General features: G+C 38.3%; 1 protein-coding gene across 3 annotated transcripts in view; it reads left to right on the top strand.

The window, feature by feature from the left end:
* Window positions 1-14,903, top strand: part of LOC119789342 (spectrin beta chain, non-erythrocytic 1-like) — a 40,846-nt gene extending 25,943 nt beyond the window's left edge. For all 3 annotated transcript variants that reach the window (XM_038294204.1, XM_038294195.1, XM_038294213.1), the window contains 15 exons: window positions 3,786-3,937; window positions 4,052-4,225; window positions 6,181-6,278; window positions 7,670-7,750; window positions 7,868-7,983; window positions 8,108-8,220; window positions 8,296-8,483; window positions 8,596-8,713; window positions 10,047-10,205; window positions 10,401-10,703; window positions 10,778-10,928; window positions 11,399-12,269; window positions 12,389-12,526; window positions 13,626-14,385; window positions 14,643-14,903. In XM_038294204.1, the coding sequence (XP_038150132.1) occupies window positions 3,786-3,937; window positions 4,052-4,225; window positions 6,181-6,278; window positions 7,670-7,750; window positions 7,868-7,983; window positions 8,108-8,220; window positions 8,296-8,483; window positions 8,596-8,713; window positions 10,047-10,205; window positions 10,401-10,703; window positions 10,778-10,928; window positions 11,399-12,269; window positions 12,389-12,526; window positions 13,626-14,385; window positions 14,643-14,888 (3,668 nt within the window). In that variant the 3' untranslated portion in view covers window positions 14,889-14,903. The remainder of the gene's footprint in view (window positions 1-3,785; window positions 3,938-4,051; window positions 4,226-6,180; window positions 6,279-7,669; window positions 7,751-7,867; window positions 7,984-8,107; window positions 8,221-8,295; window positions 8,484-8,595; window positions 8,714-10,046; window positions 10,206-10,400; window positions 10,704-10,777; window positions 10,929-11,398; window positions 12,270-12,388; window positions 12,527-13,625; window positions 14,386-14,642) is intronic.
* Window positions 14,904-21,488: the final 6,585 nt, after the last annotated feature.

Genomic DNA, 21,488 nt, shown 5'->3' with positions numbered 1-21,488 from the left:
CCATAGACCTCCATTATTTGAATGTCAGCAGACAGCAAGAAGCCTCCCAGATCTCCAGATGCATTTGAGATATCAAAAAAGTACTCCAGAGTGTTGTTCAGCATGGGGGTGAGTAGAAAATGAAGGCTAATCATGTTTTGGGTGTACTATTCCTTTAACCTCCAAATATCTGTGTTCATTCATAAGTCAGTAGAGTGTTGGGTGATTGAAGTTGAGTTGTCCAAGGTTCTGAACAGTGTAGCCAGAATACAATATTCATCAAGCTAGTAATTTAACCCATTATGTCACACATGAGTTACTGGGCTTTTTAGGTATCTCTCCATGCTCAGAATCACTCGTGGAATTTTAGACAAACATAATACAAAACTAAAAGTTATAACGAATGGAGAGACCTGAAAAACCTTTAAGCATGTGGAGCTGATGTTGGCTAAAATAGCTCTGTCGCTGAAGCTGCAGATTATAACAACAGAGGTATGGGCAGATATTTATTTATGACTGTTGATGGGACTTTTTGAGAGACAATGTTACCCATAAACTGCAAAAAAAAGCAGCTGTAGTTTGGTCAGAGCAAAACAGGAGCAGTAAGGATGATCACGGAGTTGTGATCAGCCTTACTGTTTGCTGCTGAACCTGAAGATGGAGTCAGATTCAATCACAGGGAGCAACAGTGTTAGTCTGGAACAGAGAAGATCGGCAGATACGCAGCTTCAGGACTACAAAATAATCATATTACTGGGTAAAGAGTTACAGCCAGCTTATCACATTTAGGGCAAACTTAAATAAAATGATTGAATACTTTATAACTCTCCGTTGACTGCAAATTCATAAAAGCAACAGGACACACATGCTAGCCACAACTGGCAGATAGGTTACTGCGACCCTGGGTAGCTGCCCACATCAAAATTCTCAGCTGTAAGTTTACAAAGGAGCAGCTTCATTATTCCTCAGAGCTTTTTTTTAATGCTAATTGACTAACTTCTGCAGCTTGTGTTTGGATTTAAGGAAATATATTGAAATCATTGTAATTGTCTTTTATTTTCACTTCCTAATTTTTCTCTGACAGTATTTGGATGATTAAGACTTTTTTTAAATTTATGCTGATAAAACTAGATAGTATTGTATATTGTGACTAATCACATTGATAATAGTTAATCTTCTGTAACTCTGTAAAAAAAATGCGGATGAAATTTAAGGATTAAGCAGCGCTTTCTTTTCAAGAGTGCTTAAGGCTTTGTGTGGTTTACTCAGAGCTGTTGTCATATCAAGTTATTCCTCATCTGCAAAAAGCTTAGCAGGATGCATGAAAACAATAACTCCTCCACATTACTCACTCTGTTTTCCCATTGCTGCCGACTTGGCAGAGGACTTCCCTGTGCTGTCCCTTCTCAAGGTCTCTTATTGTGATATGATATGGCCAAACAGAGCGGGGATGCACTTTAATTGGCCTCTCACTGGCTGTGCTGTGAAATCCTCTTCACCCCAGATATTTCAGAAGATTTGTCACAGTTTTTAGTCAGGGTATTCTTCTGTCTCTGTGTTCTGTTCCAGCATTTGTGCTGGAGCCTTGGAATTATTTTTCATGTTTTAATTTCCATTACTTTTTCATTACGTCGGATTTCCAAGTGGATGCAGTGGAGCATGGTGTGCTGTTGTTCTGCTGAGGGGAGCAGAGTGCAGCATGATTTATTTACTGTACCCTGCTGCACCATGTGTTCTTACATACTGTAACTCCTGATTGGTTTTTCTGGATGTTGGTGGGACTTCAGCTGGAGCGGTAAAGGAGCTTACTGGGTGTTTTTTGGCAGCAGCGGGGGATATACTGACGGTGTTTTGTTCTTGTTTATCTCGCTATCCCTCTGCACTGTAAACCTAACAGGCTGCATCCCAGGGTGCTCTTCATCTTGCCAAGTTTACTTCTGTCCAGAGTTTATGCCTCCTCATCGATCTAACCTTGCATACCGTCTCCCATTTAACCGTTAATACAGTACCTCTAACATCTCCGCCCTAGCCGCTCCTTAGCCTTGCATGCTTCCTCACTTTAGTCCAAAAGTCATTGTGGGGTTGGGGATAAGTAGGGTAACCTTTAGGGAACTGATGTGTCTCATAAAGGGAAAACTCAGGCTGGAAATGTCTCATTGATGACACAAATGTTTAAGAGCTGTGTGAATAAATAAATGTATCTGCATTCAGCTGTAAGGGGAATTAAGGAAGTGTAATGAGAAAGCTATGCCCTACTGTTCACCTTCATCTTGCTAATTTGGTTGGACCTTGCCAAAGAAATATGTTAAACAGATGCAGACAAAACTCACTTCATGAAATATTTAGCTGGTCAGTTCATCTCTGTACTAAAGTCCTTTGCAGGTGTTTTTATACTGCTTTAAAAATGTTGTTTTTCATCATGTTTCAACCACGGTCATAAAGGTAGTCTATTCAGTACAAAACAAAGTAGCACATGGGAAGTGGAAAGACAACGGTACATGTTTCTACAGATGAAATCTGAGCAGAGATTAAGAGAAGATAAGCGAATAAACAGCATCAAGAAGAGCAAAAAATACAGCAGACAGGTCAGTTTAAGGAGTTAACTAAGGAAGCCATGTATTGAGCTTTAAACATCACACTGAACTATCCATCATCAGAAAATTAAAAGACTATGACACATCTAAAAATGAACAAAAACGCGGCTATCCATCTAAAAAGAGAGGCTGTGCAAATGCATCATTGATAAGAGACCTGACCGGTAGACTCTTAATAACTGCCACCTCTGCAGAGGTCTTTGTCTCAGGAGATGTGATCTGCACTGTGGTGACAAGATAACCAACTGTTGCTTTTCAGAGTGTAAAATCATAAGAGGGCAAAGAGCAAACACATAGAAGGAGATGCTATGGTTAGAAGAAACCAAGATGGAACTTATTTTTGCTTATGAGCACAACTCTTCTGTTGTATTTGGTAAATTCTGAACACAACACGCTCATGCTGAAACATGGTGGGGGAAGTATCATGCTGTAGGGATACTTTCTTCAGATGGGACAGAGAATCTGGTGAAAATCTATGGGAATGTAGATTTAGGTCATTAAGTTCTGTAGTAAACAGAATTAACCAGAAAGGAAACCAGTTAGAGGCTTCATTCAAACCTTCAGACTGAGGTGGAGCTCTGCTTCTGGCTGCTCTGCTTCTGGCTGCTTGTCTCCATCCAGCAGGAAACAAACCAAAGCTGCCATAGTTGCAATTAAATGGTTATAAAACACACATTTCTGTAGTAAAAGTTGAAATTGATGTTCACTGATATCTACTTCATTCACTTTTGATTTACTGATCTTTTAATAAATGGTCAAACTTTCAGTTTTTAATTTGCAGAGTTGATAGAGAAACATCCCAAATGACTCGCAGATCTGACCACAACAAAGTGGTCCTGAAAATGATTGCTTTTGGGGCGTGATACACATTTATGACACATTTTTTACTTAGAGAATGAGTTCGAACTATGATTAAAATACTGAGATTTTGACTTTTAATGTTACAATATGAGTCAAGATCAAAGGGGTATAAGAACTTCTAAAAGACACTGTTGAATATAAGGTTAATGTTATCAGCACATTCATTTACGTAATAAAAGTTCCCATCAGTTTTCCTTTGAAAACACTAAGATGCACGGCCATGTTTCTGTTTGAAGTGCCCTTGTTGGAGACAGAAAATCCCTACCAGCTTCAGTGATGCTGCTCTGCTGCCATGAGGCGGTGCATTATTCATAGAGCTCATGTTCTTTGGTAACTATGTTATCTCTCCAGATGAGCGTGAGGCCGTTCAAAAGAAGACCTTTACTAAATGGGTCAACTCCATCCTTTCCCGAGTTGGCTGTCGCATCTCTGACCTCTACCTGGACCTGCGCGACGGACGCATGCTAATTAAACTGCTGGAGGTTCTGTCTGGAGAACGTCTGGTGAGCTTTGTGGTCGCAGCCTAAAGTTTTTCCCCCCGAATGTTGATTTGTTTGTTTGTTGTCTTTTTCCTTTCTCATTTCCTTTTTTCCTTTTCCACCTCGTTTCCTTTGTAGCCAAAGCCAACTAGAGGCCGGATGCGTATCCACTGTCTGGAAAATGTGGACAAGGCCTTGCAGTTTCTCAAAGAGCAGAGAGTTCACCTGGAGAACATGGGGTCCCATGACATTGTCGATGGCAACCACCGCCTCATCCTCGGGCTCATCTGGACCATCATCCTGCGTTTCCAGGTAAACCCAGGCTCCGTCTGCCTGTCTTAAACCTAATAATGGACGAACAGACACATCATTTGTTATAAACGGTTGAACTTCCCTGTTTTTACTGGATAAATTAAGAGTCTCATTGTGTTTTACTTTGCTACTGAGTGCCTTTATGTGAACAACATTTATTTGATGTGATGTTATCCCTCACCCTTTTCTCGGCACACGTCTTTATTCATTTACAAGGACAGTGTTTATAATCCATGTAAGCCATGGTCATTATTAATGGATGTCAGATTTTGCTCACAAAATATAAGTAGTTGCTGCGTCTCTGTTTTTGCATGCCTCATCTCCTGCTACACCCCATTTAGTTACTCTTCTGCTTATAAACATACATGATCTTTAACTGCAAGCAGCAGAGTCACATTTACTGGGCTTATGTATCTATATTTATTTGTAAATAGAAGAGTGTAAAAGGAGGTGTCATGTGATCCCACTTGTGCAATGAATTACACATTGAATAAGATTAGAATGACTGCAGAAAATGTAAACATACCTGTCTTGAAGCAGAGTGTTTAGTATATGTCCCTATTTGTTGAAGATATTTCTTGGTAGATTATTTACTTAAAATGTTCTTTATAACCACTATGATCAAAATGTTTTTTTAAAGAGATTATTACCCAATAAAAAGTCCTTAAATTATCTCTGATTAAATTAAATGCAGTGTATAAAATGTGGGTCCCTGGGCTAGATTTGTTGTCCTATCCACAAAAGTTTGTTTTAGGAGTTCAAAATGTAATCGTTTTTTTAGGTTTTGGGGTGTATTGTACCTAAATGGGGCATAAGGATGTTTTTATTTGATCTTTCATCATGTACCAGTGTTACACAGTTCTGAAAATTAACAAAGCTCAAGTTTAAGAATAAAATATTAAAGAGGCATCATTTTAAACATCTTTAAAGAAGCATTTACCCTGGTTAGCTGTGTTTGTATTGCCATGGTTGTGTCCTTTCCCTGTGTAGTAAAGCAAACCCTACTTTAACTATGAGATATAAAAAACAAAAAGAAAACAAACTAAAAAGGATAAGCAGATAATTTCAGCTGTAATTTATTTAACTTCCTGTTATTTGCTGCCTGTTATAGCAGCCTGAATAAACTGCAAACTCAGCCCTGCAGAAAATTTAAATCCTGGAAGAAGCGTGACCTCCCATTAAGTTTTTTTTTTTTTCTAAATCCCATTAAAAACTTATGTTATGTTAAATTAATTAACATTTTAGAAAATTGCAAAATCTATGTTTTTTTTTTTTCCTTTTCACCTTTTCAGTTACACCAAAAAAAAAACAAAAAAACCCTCAAGTTATCATAGTCTGAATGTGTTCACAGGAACATCGAGGATCATTTCAACTTGGAGCTTGAGGATTATTTCTCCTGGAATGATGCCTTCAGGCTCCAGTCTTTTTTGTCTTTTAGACGCACATCAAACACGTCATTTTTGCTGTTATCTTCCAGGATTTGGGCCATAGATTTATTTTTAATTTGACAGCAGCATGGTTATTTTTAGAAATGATGGTTCAAACAATCAGTCCTGCTCCATTATTCAGCCTCTTCAAAAGATAAGTAAAAGAAATAAACAGGCTGTATTTCCAGTCTGAACTAACCAAGGAGAACCAAAGAAAGCTAAATTTAGCAATCTCTCTGGACCTGTCTCTTGTATCACATCACTGCTCTAATTATCGGCCCAGTGTGTAGGAAAAGAGCTACAGTCAATAACACCTATTTTGCATCCATCTTAGTTACTGTTGAGTTGTGTAATAATCCTCTCTGACTAATAACATTAATGACACATCACTGGAGATTAGTTGGATTTTACACAAAGAAAAAGGGAAAAGGATAAAAGGCCCACAGTGTCCTCTCCTCATTGTAACAATAAAAGATTAGGTAAGTTTTATTATTCATCCTCCTTTCTGTGTTTCCTTCTCCTCCTCAGATCCAGGACATCATTGTGGAAACAGGCCAGGCAGACCAGAAGGAGACACACTCTGCTAAAGATGCTCTTCTTCTATGGTGTCAGATGAAAACTGCAGGGTAAGTGCTTTAAGTGACCTTTAGCTTCACCATCCTGAAGCATCCTGAAGGAATTACTATGGGATTTTTTTAGCCAGGTGCAAAACTGTTAGTGGTCGCATCTCTGAACTCTGAGTTTTAATAAAAAAAAAAAAAAAACAGTCTATATAATGCATTACAAAATTATCGGAACCCCTTTAACTTCTGTCCTTCTTTACGCTGTAAAAAAAGACATACTTTGACGTTCTTTATCAGATGTTATTCCATTGATCAGAACAAAGAGGAAAGTGATTGTCAAATGAAAGGTGAATAGAACATGTTTCTCAAACATCTGTACAGTATAATCCAAATCCAATTTATATAGGCCCTTTTACACTGCAACTTAATGCTATCAGAAGACACTTTATTAGTAAACAGAGTCCACATTTGGACGATTTAATCTCTCTATAAATACATCTGATCATAAAGGCCTCAGAGTTTTTATTCAAGAGTCCCAAGAAGAAAACAAGCAACAGCAAAATGCTTTTCAGTAGGAAAACCAAGACTAAGGCTGCACCTTATTTTCTTTATTAATTGTTAATGCAGTGTCACTCTATGATTGTCGTCAATTGCAACGTGAAGTTTCACACAATAAATATCTGTTAAGGTGGTAAATTCATTAAGAAACTGTGCCTAATTGCCAAAAGAGCAGATGTTGGCTATAAACAAATATTTGAATAAAACTTGATTGGATAGAAATAATGAACTTCATACATTTCTCAGTAGCTGAATATAACACTTCCTGGGGTCTGCCAGGTAATGAGTTTGCCAAGAAAACAAAACTTAAGGCAAAAGCAGTTTTCATTTATTTATTGTTTTTTGTTTTTGTTTAAAGTCTTATCATTTGCCGAAAGGAAATCACAGGTTTTCCACATTTTGTGCTAAAAGAAAAAAATCAGAGGTCGCAAAGGAAAACTTTAGATCAAAGTATATCTGTGTGTAGAGAGGTCTAGTTAAAGCTCAGGCAGATTCCCCCCAAAATTAGATTTTTATTTGTTCAGAATCATGGACTACATTTTGTTGTTCATGATTCCAGATGAGTTTTGAGTAAAAAAAAAAAAAAAAAAAATTTAAAAAAGATAAAACTATTTAAATAGGTCAGTGTAGGATTACTGCTATGTTACTTACTGTCATTGTAAAAGCTTAGAAAGAGAATTAACGGAGCATGTTTTGAACTGGTTTAGAAAAATAACAACAACAGCCTCACACGCAGAAATAAAAAAAGGCTAAACATATTTCTCTTCAGGGCTTTGAACCTATGGTTATAAAAGGTTTAGCGTCATACAGAACCCAGACAGTGATTTAAAGCTGGAGCTACACAGAAATATCCTGTCATGTTCAGTCAGTGACATCCAATCACTTTTATTTCACAGATACCCAAACATCAACATCACAAACTTCACCACCAGCTGGAAGGACGGAATGGCCTTCAACGCCCTCATACACAAACACCGGTATGGATGAAAAATAAAACCTGCTCTCTTAGCACACAGTCTGCTCTGTGTCTCCCTTCATTTTTCTTTAATCTCTCATCCTGTCTTGTCTTTTCTGCTCTTTCATCTCTCTTCCAGGCCAGATCTGGTGGACTATACCAAACTGAAGAAGTCCAATCCAACCCACAACCTGCAGAATGCTTTTAATGTAGCGGAACAAAAGCTTGGAGTGACCAAACTGTTAGACCCAGAAGGCGAGTGACGGATGACTGTGAACACCTCCGCATAAAACTCAATGTTCATAAGCATTGATTTGGGTGGAGGCGAGGTGATGTCTCGTGTTGCTCTGATTAACTTATCTGTCATTTTGCTTTCCAGATGTTTTCACAGAGAACCCAGATGAAAAATCCATCATCACCTATGTGGTGGCATTTTACCACTACTTCTCAAAGATGAAGCAGCTCGCTGTTGAGGGAAAGCGAGTTGGAAAGGTTAGAAAGACACACAGGAAGTGCTCATAGTCTGCAGAGCCAGCACCTTTGTTTACATATGGCCTCATTCTCCAGGTTCTGGATCAAGCTATAGAGACGGAGAAGATGATCGATAAGTATGAGACGCTGGCTTCAGACTTGCTGACGTGGATTGAGCAGACCATCATCGTGCTGAACAACAGAAAGCTTGCCAACTCTCTTACTGGAGTCCAGCAGCAGCTTCAGGCCTTCAACACATATCGGACTGTAGAGAAGCCGCCCAAGTGAGTCCAAATAAGTTGCATAAATCTCACAAGATTCTAAAAGTGTCTCTTTTTGTTTGGAGGTTCATTTCTGCATACCCCCTTGTGGTTAAATTTCTTCTTTTTTTTTAAGGTTTCAAGAGAAAGGAAATCTAGAGGTGCTTCTGTTCACCATTCAGAGTCGCATGAGGGCCAATAACCAAAGGGTCTACACGCCCAAAGAGGGAGCCTTGGTTTCTGACATCAACAGGGTGAGAGGACAAACCAGAGGTCTGCTCTGCCGTCTGTGCTGAACAGGACTCTTAACTAAAGTTTCACTTTGTCTGAAAGTAAAAAAAAAAAAAAATAACATATTAACACAACAACATACTGAACTATGCATTTAAGAAACAACAATTATTAATATATATGAACTTTCAATGCATTTTAAGGCACATAATATTCATACGTATGAAACTTTTTTCATGTTTTTACATCTGAGTGAAAATATCAGATGGTCTGAACAGTTTTAGAGGAACCTTTAGATGTAGGGGTGGGACTGTAAAATTAAAATCCATGACACAATAACATCAGTTTTGATTTTGCTTCTTTGATTCTTAATGATGTTCAAAACTGTTTCATAAAACAATTACGTTGATAGAAGTAAAATACAAAGAAATTGTAAATATATAGCAACTTCAGTTCTCATTTTCCAATAAATGAAGGAGTATCTGGTCTGAAGGATAACTGGCTCCCCAGTTGCAGCCGTGAAAATGTGGTTTATGTTTGAACTTGATCTGCTTTACTCTGGCTCTAAGCTTGTGTTTAATAATGGAGTTGTTCAGGCCGCTGAGTGCTTATCCCCCTATCACACATAGCTTCTTGCACATTAGGTAAAAGAAACCTTACTTACATATTGGCTTTTGCAACAAGCCATGAAGGGGCTTTCTGTTTCCACTTTATTGTTAGAGGACTGTTCCACCTGAGCTGTTTTTTACTGCAGCTCCCTCGGAGTTAGCATTAATCTCTTAGCTATTTTTGTAATCTTTCCTCTTTCGTAGTGGCTGTTTGGTTTAGGTAGATAGTTTTGACTCAGCTGGTCTGCATTTGGGTAAACAATGAGGAATCAAAAGAAATTCTGGACTTCGTAAAATTATTAACTTTAATTAAACTCTTCCAGAAGTCTTTTTTTTCTGAGACCTTCACAGAAATGCTGTTGTGACGAGAATAAATTACTCACCAGTGGTCTCTTTTTTTATTTACGATTATTAGATAAGACAATTTAGATCAATATTTAGATGTTTTTAAAGTCATGTATATTTTTCCCTCAACTGCTATGTGTGAATGAAGTTCATAAAATTTCTGTAAAATATATTTCAGTCTCTTCTTTTATAGCATGCTCAAATATGCATCATTTCATAGCATACTGAATACTTGAATAAACAAATCTTGATGCTGGATATTTTTTTAACCTCTGAGCTTTTCATTAAGGATGAGATCAAGCAGAAGGGAACATCTGCATGTTTTAAACATCTCATATTGCTGAATTGACGACCCTTGTGAAAACTACAAAGACTCAAGATGCTTCTCATTATCCCTGTGCAGGCCTGGGAGCGTCTGGAAAGGGCGGAACACGAGCGGGAACGCGTCCTGAGGGATGAGCTGATCCGGCAGGAGAAGCTGGAACAGATGGCGCGAAGATTCGACAGGAAGGCAGCCATGAGGGAGACGTGGCTCCTTGAGAACCAGAGACTGGTGGCTCAGGTTAGCCAACAACTGTAAACAAAGATCTGGCTTTAAATGTGTTTTTCTTTAAATTTTAAGCTTTCAGTTGACCGTAAAATATAAAGACATGAAAGAGTGTCTACTGTGGAAATCCATCTGTACTATCATGTTTTAAAGTTTGGCTGAAATGAACTAGTTTACAGTAACATACAATTCAACCTTCTCTCTCCGCAGGATAACTTTGGTTATGACCTGCCGGCTGTAGAAGCCGCTAAGAAGAAGCATGATGCCATCGAGACGGACATCGCCGCATACGAGGAGCGTGTTCAGGCGCTGGTGAACATCTCTTTGGAGCTGGAGTCTGAGCGTTACCACGACTCCAAACGGATTGACGTGAGAAAAGACAACATCCTGAGGCTGTGGGACTACTTGCAGGAGCTTCTCAAGGCTCGAAAAGGACGCTTGGATATGAACCTTACCCTGCAGAGGATCTTCCAGGAGATGCTCTACATCATCAGCTGGATGGATGAAATGAAGGTATGAATGCATATATTTACTCTAAAAACCATCAACGTTCGATAAAGAAATCTAATCCTAAAGCTTCTGTTCAGGCTCGACTGCTGTCTCCTGACTTTGGGAAACACTTGTTAGAGGTGGAGGACTTACTCCAAAAGCATGCACTGCTAGAGAACGACATCGCCTTGCAGGCAGAGAGGGTACAGAGTGCCAGTGCTGCTGCTCTGAAGTTTGCAAATGGAGATAGTAAGTGGAACATACTCATTACACCTTCGAGGAAAGAAATAGCTGGCTTTCTGTGAAACTTTATGCATTGGTTTAACATCGGAAATGAACCAGTAAATGTGGCAGACCTGAATGCTGCTGTGAATTACTTTACAATTCACAATACCCTGTAACCTTGTTTTTCGTGTGCACTTGCTATCGTTTGCTCATCTGATTTTTCCAATTTATTGGGATGTTTTGTGGCCTGAAATTTTTCCAAACACTCAAATTTGCCTCTCTTATAAGCAAAGCATTTTTTACACTATTGGAACTTTGTGTCAAAAGGGTTTCTTTTAAAGCTATAACTTCCCGGTATATGTTGATACTGGAAACAGGGACATGCCTCGTTACAATTCCACATTCCAGCTGAAAAAGGAAGATATACATTGGGGAAAACAGCATGTCCTACTCTGTATAAAGGAACGTTTTGCTGATTTTTTTTCTCTTTGCAGGTTATAAGCCATGTGATCCCCAAGTGATCCGTGACAGGGTGCAGCACCTGGACCTCTGCTATCAGGACCTCTGTGCCCTGGCTGCACAGAGGAGGGCTCGGTTGGAGCAGTCTCGCCGCTTCTGGAACTTCCTGTGGGAGGTGGCTGAGCTAGAGAGCTGGATTAGAGAGAAGGAGCAGCTGTTCTCCTCCCTGGATTATGGAAAAGACCTTACCAGCGTGCTGGTGCTCCAGAGCAAGCACAGCGCCTTCGAGGATGAGCTTGGAGCTCGCTGCACCAATCTGGAACAGATCTTGGCTGAAGGGGATAAGATGATCCAAGCCAAGCACTTTGGTTCTCCAAAGATTCAAGAGTGCATGGATGACATCAGGAGGCAGTGGCAGCAGCTGGAGGACTTGGCCACATTTCGGAAGCAGAACCTTCAGGACACACAGACCTTCTTCCAGTTTCAGGGTGATGCTGATGAACTCAAGGCCTGGTTGCTTGATGCCAAGAGGCAAACGAGCAGTGATGATGTAGGCCACGATGAGTACACGACTCAACGGCTACTGAAAAACCACAACAGCTTAAGAAATGAAGCCATTAAGAATGGAGCTACCATCGAAATGCTGTCCAAGCAAGCCAATGCACTGCCAGAGGAGCTACAAAACACCCCTGACATTCAGAGGCGTCTCAAAGACGTCAAGGACCTTTACATGGAGCTCCTGACTCTGGCTGACCTGAGACAGAAGAAGCTGGATGACACTATGGCTTTGTACACCATCTTCAGTGAGACAGACGCTTGTGAGCTCTGGATGAGCATGAAGGAGACATGGCTGGTGGGCTTAGAGGTGCCTGAGAACCTGGAGGATTTAGAAGTGGTACAAAACAGGTAGACTAGAAAAATGATGTAACTGGAGATCAGTAATCTAAATGAAACTAATGGGCTGAAAGTTACTGCATCATTTTAACTGATGTTGTTTTTCTAACTAGCTATTGTCTCATTTGCAGGTTGAGCGCTCTCGCTCAGGAAATGGCGAACGTTCAGTCAAGAGTAGATGACGTCAATAAAGCTGCAAAACAGCTTGAGGACAGCAGACACCCCCGCACTAAAGAGATCAAGGAATGCCAGACACGACTAAATAAAAGGTACTTTTAGAAAATTCTTTTTTATTGTACAACAATCATCTAATAAAGCTTTCACCAAAATTTATTTCATCATTAATTTAGCTCCACTTCCCGCTTTTTAAATGGTCATATTCTTATTTCTCAAATGAAAGCATACCAGGTCTTAGCTGCAACCCTAACTTATGTGGAGACTAATTTTAGGATATTTAGAGACTAATGACAACAACGAGTACTTCATGTTGTTTACACAAATATTCAAAAGGGAGATTTTTAACGTGATCATAGTCATTTAATGTAACAAAGAATGATAATAAATGCTTGCTAATGCTCTGGCCTTCTAATAGTCAAAATTTCTTAATATGATCATTAAAAATTATGATATTCAGTTTGTAATTAGTAAAGCTTTCTGCATAGGTAGCCAGCTTGCAATAGCTAACTATACATGACAATTTTCCCTAAATCTTGTACAATTTTTTAACGAAGGTGATATTTGAACAAGACTGATCACTGAGGGATGATGCTGGTTTAGCAATAGAGGCCTAAATACTGTGGCTTAAACCTCAACCGAGCAAACCCAATTTCAAATTCCAATCATGGGAACTTTTATGTAATTCTTCCTGATTCTCTCTCTAACTGGCTTTAGACAAATAACTTTCATCACTAGCTTCATATGATCTGAAAAGATCTGAAAAAAAAAAAGTTAAATAAACTGACTGTGTTTTTTATAAGACTGGCTTAATGGCATGGTACAGCAACAGGTAGGGGAGGAGCGCATTTCTCCAAAAAGGAAAAAGAAAGCTATTGAAATGTATCAAAAACTCATTAAAATGTATTTGTGACATTAAAAAAAATGTGTGTATTTTTTAACAATTACTGTAATTACCAATGATATAACATAAAAAATTGTTGCAAGCTTTATTTTAAGCTAGGTTAGGATTTTTTAAATAATGTGTAAATGTGAGATATTTATTTTTATTTAATAGCTGCTAATAGATTAAATAAGTAAAATCTTACTGAAAAATTAAAGGTCCAGATAATGAGATATTAAAGTATTTTTAGAATATGAATTATGGAATTGTCGTACGTTAAGCTCATAATAAAATGTTTACTTTTTTTTTAGATGGGAGGCTTTCAAGGCCATGGTAGAGGACAAGAAAATGAAAGTGGATTCTGCTGTCAGTCTACATAACTATGGCTTGGAGTGTGATGAGACAGGAACCTGGATCAAAGAAAAGACACGAGTGATCGAGTCCACACAGGATCTGGGCAATGACCTGGCAGCTGTCATTACCATCCAAAGGAAACTTTTCGGCATGGAGAGAGATTTAGCTGCCATTGAGGCTAAGCTCACCTTCCTTAAAGAAGAGGCGGAACAGCTGGCCCAGGATCACCCGGAGAATGCAGAGGATATCTTAGCCCGCAGGAGAGAGCTGGACACGGCCTGGGATAAGCTTAGAAAAACCCTTAAAGACAGGGAAGACTCTCTCGGCGAGGTCAGTAAGTTACAGACCTTCCTCCAAGACATGGATGACTTCCAGTCTTGGCTTTTCAAGACTCAGAAAGCTGTGGCATCTGAGGAGATGCCCACCTCGCTGCAGGAGGCCGAAGAGCTGCTCGGCCTTCACAACGCTGTGCGAGAAGACATAAACAACCATGAAGAGGACTATCACCGGGTAAGGGACACTGGAGCTCGGGTCATCCAGGGCCAGGAAGATGATCCTCAGTACCAGCAGCTGGACCAGAGACTGAAGGGCCTTGACCGGGGCTGGTATGAACTTCAGAAGATCTGGGACAGTCGCAAACATTTCCTGGACCAGGGTCTGGGCTTCCAGCAGTTCTTGAGGGACTGTAAAGCTGTAGAAGCCATCCTCAATAACCAGGTAATCATTTTCCTCATCATGTAATTTTGTTTTAGTAGAGGGTCAAATCATCTAAGACACCTTGAACATCTCAGGTCAACAATGCTGCAGGAATTCAGCAAGAATGTTGAGTTGAGGAATGCTGCATTGTCAGTTTCCGCACCACTTGTTTGTCTTGTAATTCCATCAGTAAAATATTGGTTTCTGGAGAGTCCACCTTCATGTTCTGAGGCATTTTTTTCCTTTTTCTAAATCCCACAATGCTTGTTTTGTTGCAGGAGTATACTCTGGCTCACATAGACAAGCCTGACACATTGGCAGGGGCAGAAAAAGCATTGAAGAAGCATGAGAACTTTGTCAGCATGATGGAAGCCAACGAAGATAAGATTGATGGTGTCATGCAGGGCGGACAGCGAGTGGTGGACAGCAACAACCTGTATTCTGGGAAAGTTCAGGAGAAAATGGACTCTGTGCAAGACAGGTGGTGTATTGTTTTGGTTTACATGAGTTTACCTATATGTTAAACTATAACTAAATGATTTCATCTTTAAAGCTGGGCAATCAGCTTTCTCTTCCCTGTTAAACTCTATCTAACCGCCTGACTTGGACTGAATTGCAAAGTACATTTTTGTTTCCTTTCAGCATTAGCCAACACTACCCAAATGACAGGGGATTGTTTACTTTGTGTAGAAAGGAATGATGTCTTATCATCTACTTGCACCCTCAAAAAGGTTTCTATCATTTCTGTGTAGGCAGTGACAACTCTGTGTTCCTGCATGTTGCTCATACACCTGCTGAATTCTGTTAAGAACAAAGAGACTAGTCACATGAATAAGGTAGAATATCATTTCATTTATCCTGCTCCAGAATCTCTCATCACTTCCTGTATTTGAAATGGTTGAGATGCTGCAGACTGAGGGGCTTCTCCAGAGCGCTAATGGAGCCGATAAGAAAAGAGATGACATGTCACCCAAATCCGATTTTTTTTTTTACCATTTACAATCTTTATCAGATCTTTTCATGACAGTCTGAACAAAACAGATCAGTTTTTTTCCAATGCGACCCAGGCCACATGGCTATGAGGTTCTGAATGTGATACATATCAGATCTTTTCAAATGTTACCTGTGTCTGAACAGCCAGGTCACATTCATCTGACCTGAACGTCATTAATACTCAACAAACAGCACTATTTATCTTGCTATGCAGAAGCAGGAAGAAAACCAACCATGAGGGATGATGATGTAGAGAGCAGTCTTTCTTTTTGATCTTCTTGAAAAGATAGTGTTGTTAATGCGCTGGCTGCAGTTGGAAAAGAAAAGAAAGATCCTTAGATGCGCTCCAGCTCTACCATCCATGTTTACTTCTATAAACAGAGAGCACACTCGCTACTTGTGATGTCATTGCGTCCTCTACTGCGCATACGGGACACTTAAGCTGTATCATTGCAGTTCACACGGAGATCATACAAGTCGCATACTTTTGGAAATGTTAACCACCAAGCACAACAATTTCCACCAAAAAATTGGATTTGAGCATTGAGGCCTGTAGTGTGAACGTAGCCTTTGTCTTTTTGAAACACATCTCATGAAATGTAGTATTTTATGTGTGGAAATAGCACTTTATCCATTTTTCCTGATGTGTTTTTAAGCTTTGCTCAAATCATGCAAACTATAAAAACCCAATGAATGCAGAGCAACAACATATTTGATACAACCTCTAATGATGTTTTAAAAAGAGTTAATTATTTTTAATTAATAATTTTGTGATAAGGTATGTCTTTAAATTCCTTGACAGTTATGACCTGGCCACACATAAATACGGAAATAATTTTGATAGTAAAATAAATGTCTTGGAGAGAAAACATTTTCACACTGATGTTAAGACTGAAGAAAAAGTTTTAAGAGAAAATATTTTGTTAAAACTTTTTCCTCTTAAATAACATCAGCGTTTACGTTTACAGTGTGAAAATCGTTCCCTCCAATACATTTATTTTACTTTCAAAATTATTTTTCCCTTGCAGATCGCTTTTTTCTTTAATTTAATAAAAACACAAAAATAACTCCATAGGGTGGGAGATATGGCTTAAAAATTGTATCTCTGATATTTTTCCATAAGTGTTATGATAAAAAATTATCTATAATAATAATATAAAAATAATAATGTTTCACAACTAACATATAACAAACCAAATGGTTGCCTCTTGTGATATTGCACAGTGAGCTAGTTTATCAGTTATGTGTCAGGGTTTGTTTGTGGGTTGTGGACCCAAAAGCAGAGGTAGGCAGGCAGAGGTGAATATTAGGTTGAGTTAACGAAGAGAACTTAAAAACAAAGTCCAAAACGACAAGCAACAGGAATTCAAAAAAAAAACAAATGATAACAAAGTCCAAAAACAAACGAGAAACCAGGAGTCCAAAAATTCAAAGACCTTAAAAAAAAGAAAACACAAGGCAAAACTTTACCAAAAACTTAGGAGTCATCAGGGGAAGAACTGTAACCAGGAGGACGGCTCGGAGAGACAAGTAGGAGGAAGACTGATGACGTTAGACGAGGACCCAGCAAAGAAGAACAGAACAGAGAGTATTTGTAGGAGACTGAAACAAAGAGAGAGTTAACGAGCAGATTAGGAGCAGGTGTGAGCAGAGCAGTAAAAAGGAGCAAGAGAAAAAAGGAGAACTCGAAAAACTTTCATTTAAGATACATACAGGTGCTGGTCATAAAATTAGAATATCATGAAAAAGTAGATTGATTTCAGTAATTCCATTTAAAAAGTGAAACTTGTATATTATATTCACACATTACATACAAACTCATATATTTCAGATGTTTATTTTGTTTAATTTTGACGATTACAAATGACAACAAATGAAAATCTCAAATTCATCATATCAGAAAATTAGAATATTACTGAAGACCAATAAAAACAAAGGATTTATAGAAATGTTGGCCAACTGAAAAGTATGAACATGAAAAGTATGAGCATGTACAGCACTCAGTATTTAGTTGGGCCTCCTTTGGCCTGTATTACTGCAGCAATGCGGCGTGGCATGGAGTCGATCAGTCTGTGGCACTGCTCAGGTGTTATGATAGCCCAGGTTGCTCTAATAGTGGCTTTTAGCTCTTCTGAATTGTTGGGTCTGGTGTATTGCATCTTCTTCTTCACAATACCCCATAGATTTTCTATGGGGTTAAGGTCAGGAGAGTTTGCTGGCCAATTAAGAACAGGGATACCATGGTCCTTCAACCAGGTACTGGTAGCTTTGGCACTGTGTGCAGGTGCCAAGTCCTGTTGGAAAATGAAATCTGCATCTCCAAAAAGTTGGTCAGCTGCAGGAAGCATGAAGTGCTCTAAAACTTCCTGGTATGTGGCTGCGTTGACCCTGGACCTCAGAAAACACAATGGACCAACACCAGCAGATGACATGGCACCCCAAACCATCACTGACTGTGGAAACTTTACACTGGACTTCAAGCAACGTGGATGAAGTGCCTCTCTTCTTTTCCTCCAGACTCTGGGACCTTGATTTCCAAAAGAAATGCAAAATTTACTTTCATCAGAGAACATGACTTTGGACCACTCACCAGCAGTCCAGTCCTGTTTCTCTTTAGCCCAGGCAAGACGCTTCTGACGCTGTCTGTGGTTCAAGAGTGGCTTGACACAAGGAATGCGACAGCAGAAACCCATGTCTTTCATACGTCTGTGTGTGGTGGTTCTTGAAGCACTCACTCCAGCTGCAGTCCACTCTTTGTGAATCTCCCCCACATTTTTGAATGGGTTTTGTTTCACAATCCTCTCCAGGGTGCGGTTATCTCTCTTGCTTGTACACTTTTTTCGACCACATCTTTTCCTTCCCTTCGCCTCTCTATTAATGTGCTTGGACACTGAGCTCTGTGAACAGCCAGCCTCTTTAGCGATGACCTTTTGTGTCTTGCCCTCCTTGTGCAAGGTGTCGATGGTCGTCTTTTGGACAACTGTCAAGTCAGCAGTCTTCCCCATGATTGTGTAGCCTATAGAACTAGACTGAAAGACCATTTAAAGGCTTTTGCAGGTGGTTTGAGTTAATTAGCTGATTAGAGTGTGGCACCAGGGGCCATCAATTTTGAACCTTTTCACAATATTCTAATTTTCTGATATGATGAATTTGAGATTTTCATTTGTTGTCATTTGTAATCATCAAAATTAAACAAAATAAACATCTGAAATATATGAGTTTGTATGTAATGTATGAATATAATATACAAGTTTCACTTTTTAAATGGAATTACTGAAATCAGTCTACTTTTTCATGATATTCTAATTTTATGACCAGCACCTGTATTGATAAATGTAAAAAAGGTATTAATATATTGAAATGTTTGTCAGGGAATGACTGGGGGGCAACTAGCTCATCCTTGAAAAGAATATATGATGTTTTAATTCGATCTGTGTTGGACTATGGATGTATTGTTTATAAATCAGCTGCAAATTCTTTGTTGTTAGATTTAGATAGAATCCAAGCCAAAGCGCTTAGGATATGTAGTGGTGCTTTTCGAACATCTCCAGTTCCTGCTCTTCAAGTGATTACTGGAGAAATGCCACTGGACTTAAGGAGGATGAAACTGTCAATAAATTACTGGTTAAATTTACAAGGGCATGAGGAAAATCACCCTACTAAACAGATATTCAGAGAATGTTGGGAATATGGCCATAATATAAGGAGTTTTGGATGGGAAGGAAATATTTATGCAGAGTATTCTGGGATAAGTAATATAACATACTGTAAAACTGTAAGTACATCTAAAATTGCTCCATGGTTTTTCGAAATGCCAATAGTAAATTTAGAAACTAAAAAAATAGAAGAGTCTTGTGGAGGTTTGTATCAAATTATTCAGCAGCATTTAGAAGTAAGGTATGAAAATATGACACAAATATATACAGATGCATCAAAAGAGGAAAATGGTAGCAGTATATATTCCAAAAGAAAATATTTCTATCAAGAGAAGAACAACAGATAATTTATCAATTTTTTCAGCAGAGATGTTGGCAATTATTTTAGCATTGCAATGGGTGCTGGAGGTGAAGCCTAGAAATGTAGTTATCTGTTCAGATTCAATGTCTTGCCTGACTAGTTTTAAAAGTGGAAAATCTGAAAGCCGTCAAGATCTTTTAGATGAAGTCAGTTATTTAATGTATGGTATAAGGCAACAAAATATAAGTATTCAATTCACATGGGTTCCAGCACACAAAGGAATCTTAGGTAATGAAAAAGTAGATAAGTTAGCTAAAGAAGCAGTTAAAGTAGGAGAAATTGAATATGATGTCCCGCTAAGTAGAACAGAAATAAAAGTAATTATTAAAGATAAAATAAATAAGGTATGGCAGAAGAGATGGAATTTAGAAAAAAAAGGAAGACATTTATATAAAATACATAAAGATATTAGCATAGGATATAACAGTATAATGAGTAGAAGAGAGGAAATATGGATAAACAGGTTAAGGATTGGGCATACTAGTTTAAATGCAGGTCTAAAAATAATAGGGAAACATCCAACGGGTAATTGTTGTTATTGCGGAGAAATCGAAGGAGTAGAACATGTGTTGATCTATTGTAGCAAATATACAAAAGAGAGGAAAGAACTGGAAAGGGTAATGGGGAGTTCAGTAAAGATGGCAGATTTATTAGGGAAGCATCAATCAGATAAGATAATTAAAGCACTTATTAAATATTTAAAAGATACAGAATTAGCTGGGAGAATTTAGTGTGTGTATGTGCGTGTGTGTAAGTATAGATAGAATTTAGTTTCATGAAGATATAAAGATATACAGACATTATATTTCTGAATTACATCTCCGTCCAGTTGATGGCGGTAATGCACACAGGATGCAAACTGCCAGAAAACTCAATAGAAGAAGAAGAAGAAGGAGAACTCAAGAGGGCAGAGGCCAACAAATAAAAACCTGAGAACTGAAAATAACCAGAAACGTAAATATCGTAAAATAACCAGAAAGAACAAAATATTTAATTAAACCACTAAACTATAAAACAAAAGGCAAAGCAAAACTGAATATCAAAACAAAAACATAACAGAAACAGAAACCTAACATTATGAGCAGACTCCTAAGAACACAAAACATATGAGTTCTTGTTGAGCTATGGAAACCCAACGACTGCACTGGTGGAAAAAAATCTAGATGTACAAAAATCTTTATAAACAGAAAACTCATCTAATTGGTAAAATCGATTGTTCGCCCAGCCCTATGTAAAGTTAAATAATGTGTATGGCCAACTCTTTATAACAACTACTGTCAGAAAATGCCCAGTTCCATGTCCAGCCAACTTCAACACTGCAGAAGAAATGTTTCTTAAAAGAAGTGCATTTTGTCATGAATTAAGGAGGTAAGTGAAACACTTTGCCAAGATATTGCATTGTCTTTTATTTTAAAGGGATATTATCTAATTATCTTATTTTAAGTGTAAAAATACTCATTCCAAATGCCAAATCATCTTATTTACATGCTTAAATTATGGATAAATACACTTAAATTAAGATTTTTTTTACTACTTTCTAGATTATTTTTGCAGTGAAGAACCGAGAATCATAGTTAAAACCTTCTTTAGAAACTGTTTAGAATTAGAATGCAGACATAATACGCAAACATTATTAATTAATTCATTAAATATCCTTAGAAGACGTCTTGAGAAAATCCAAAACACCCTCAGAGGAAAATGTGCAGATAGAAATATGGTATTTAATTCCTTATGCCAATCTTGTCACCTATTTTAAAACATTTAAAGCTAGACATTATCACTTTTGTTGTGACATTTGGACTTGTTTGTTATATCTTAAAAACATTTAATTCAGATAAATTTCCAAGATTGAAAGGTTGGAAGTTCATTGTCATTTTAAAGTCTTAATTCAGGCAGGAAATTTGAGCTTTAGCAGAAATATCTCCCCACTTCCTTTAGAATTTCACTTCAGTGATGGAAATGTTTTTCTAGCCTCTGCATTATTAGCTTTAGAAAGGGCATTTGAGCTGCCGCTTTCTCTCCCAATACTCAGCCTGATAGACAGGCACCTGCAATAATGGATATTGATCTTTAGCAGCGCGAGCTTTTCTTCTCTGCGAAGCAAAGAAGCATGA

The sequence above is a fragment of the Cyprinodon tularosa genome, unplaced genomic scaffold (genome assembly GCF_016077235.1).
Source record: "Cyprinodon tularosa strain WSP-4 unplaced genomic scaffold, ASM1607723v1 ctg1097, whole genome shotgun sequence".
In the NCBI taxonomy this organism is placed as follows: Eukaryota; Metazoa; Chordata; class Actinopteri; order Cyprinodontiformes; family Cyprinodontidae; genus Cyprinodon; species Cyprinodon tularosa.
The sequence above is the reverse complement of the archived record's forward strand: the minus strand, read 5'-3'. Positions and strand labels throughout refer to the sequence as shown.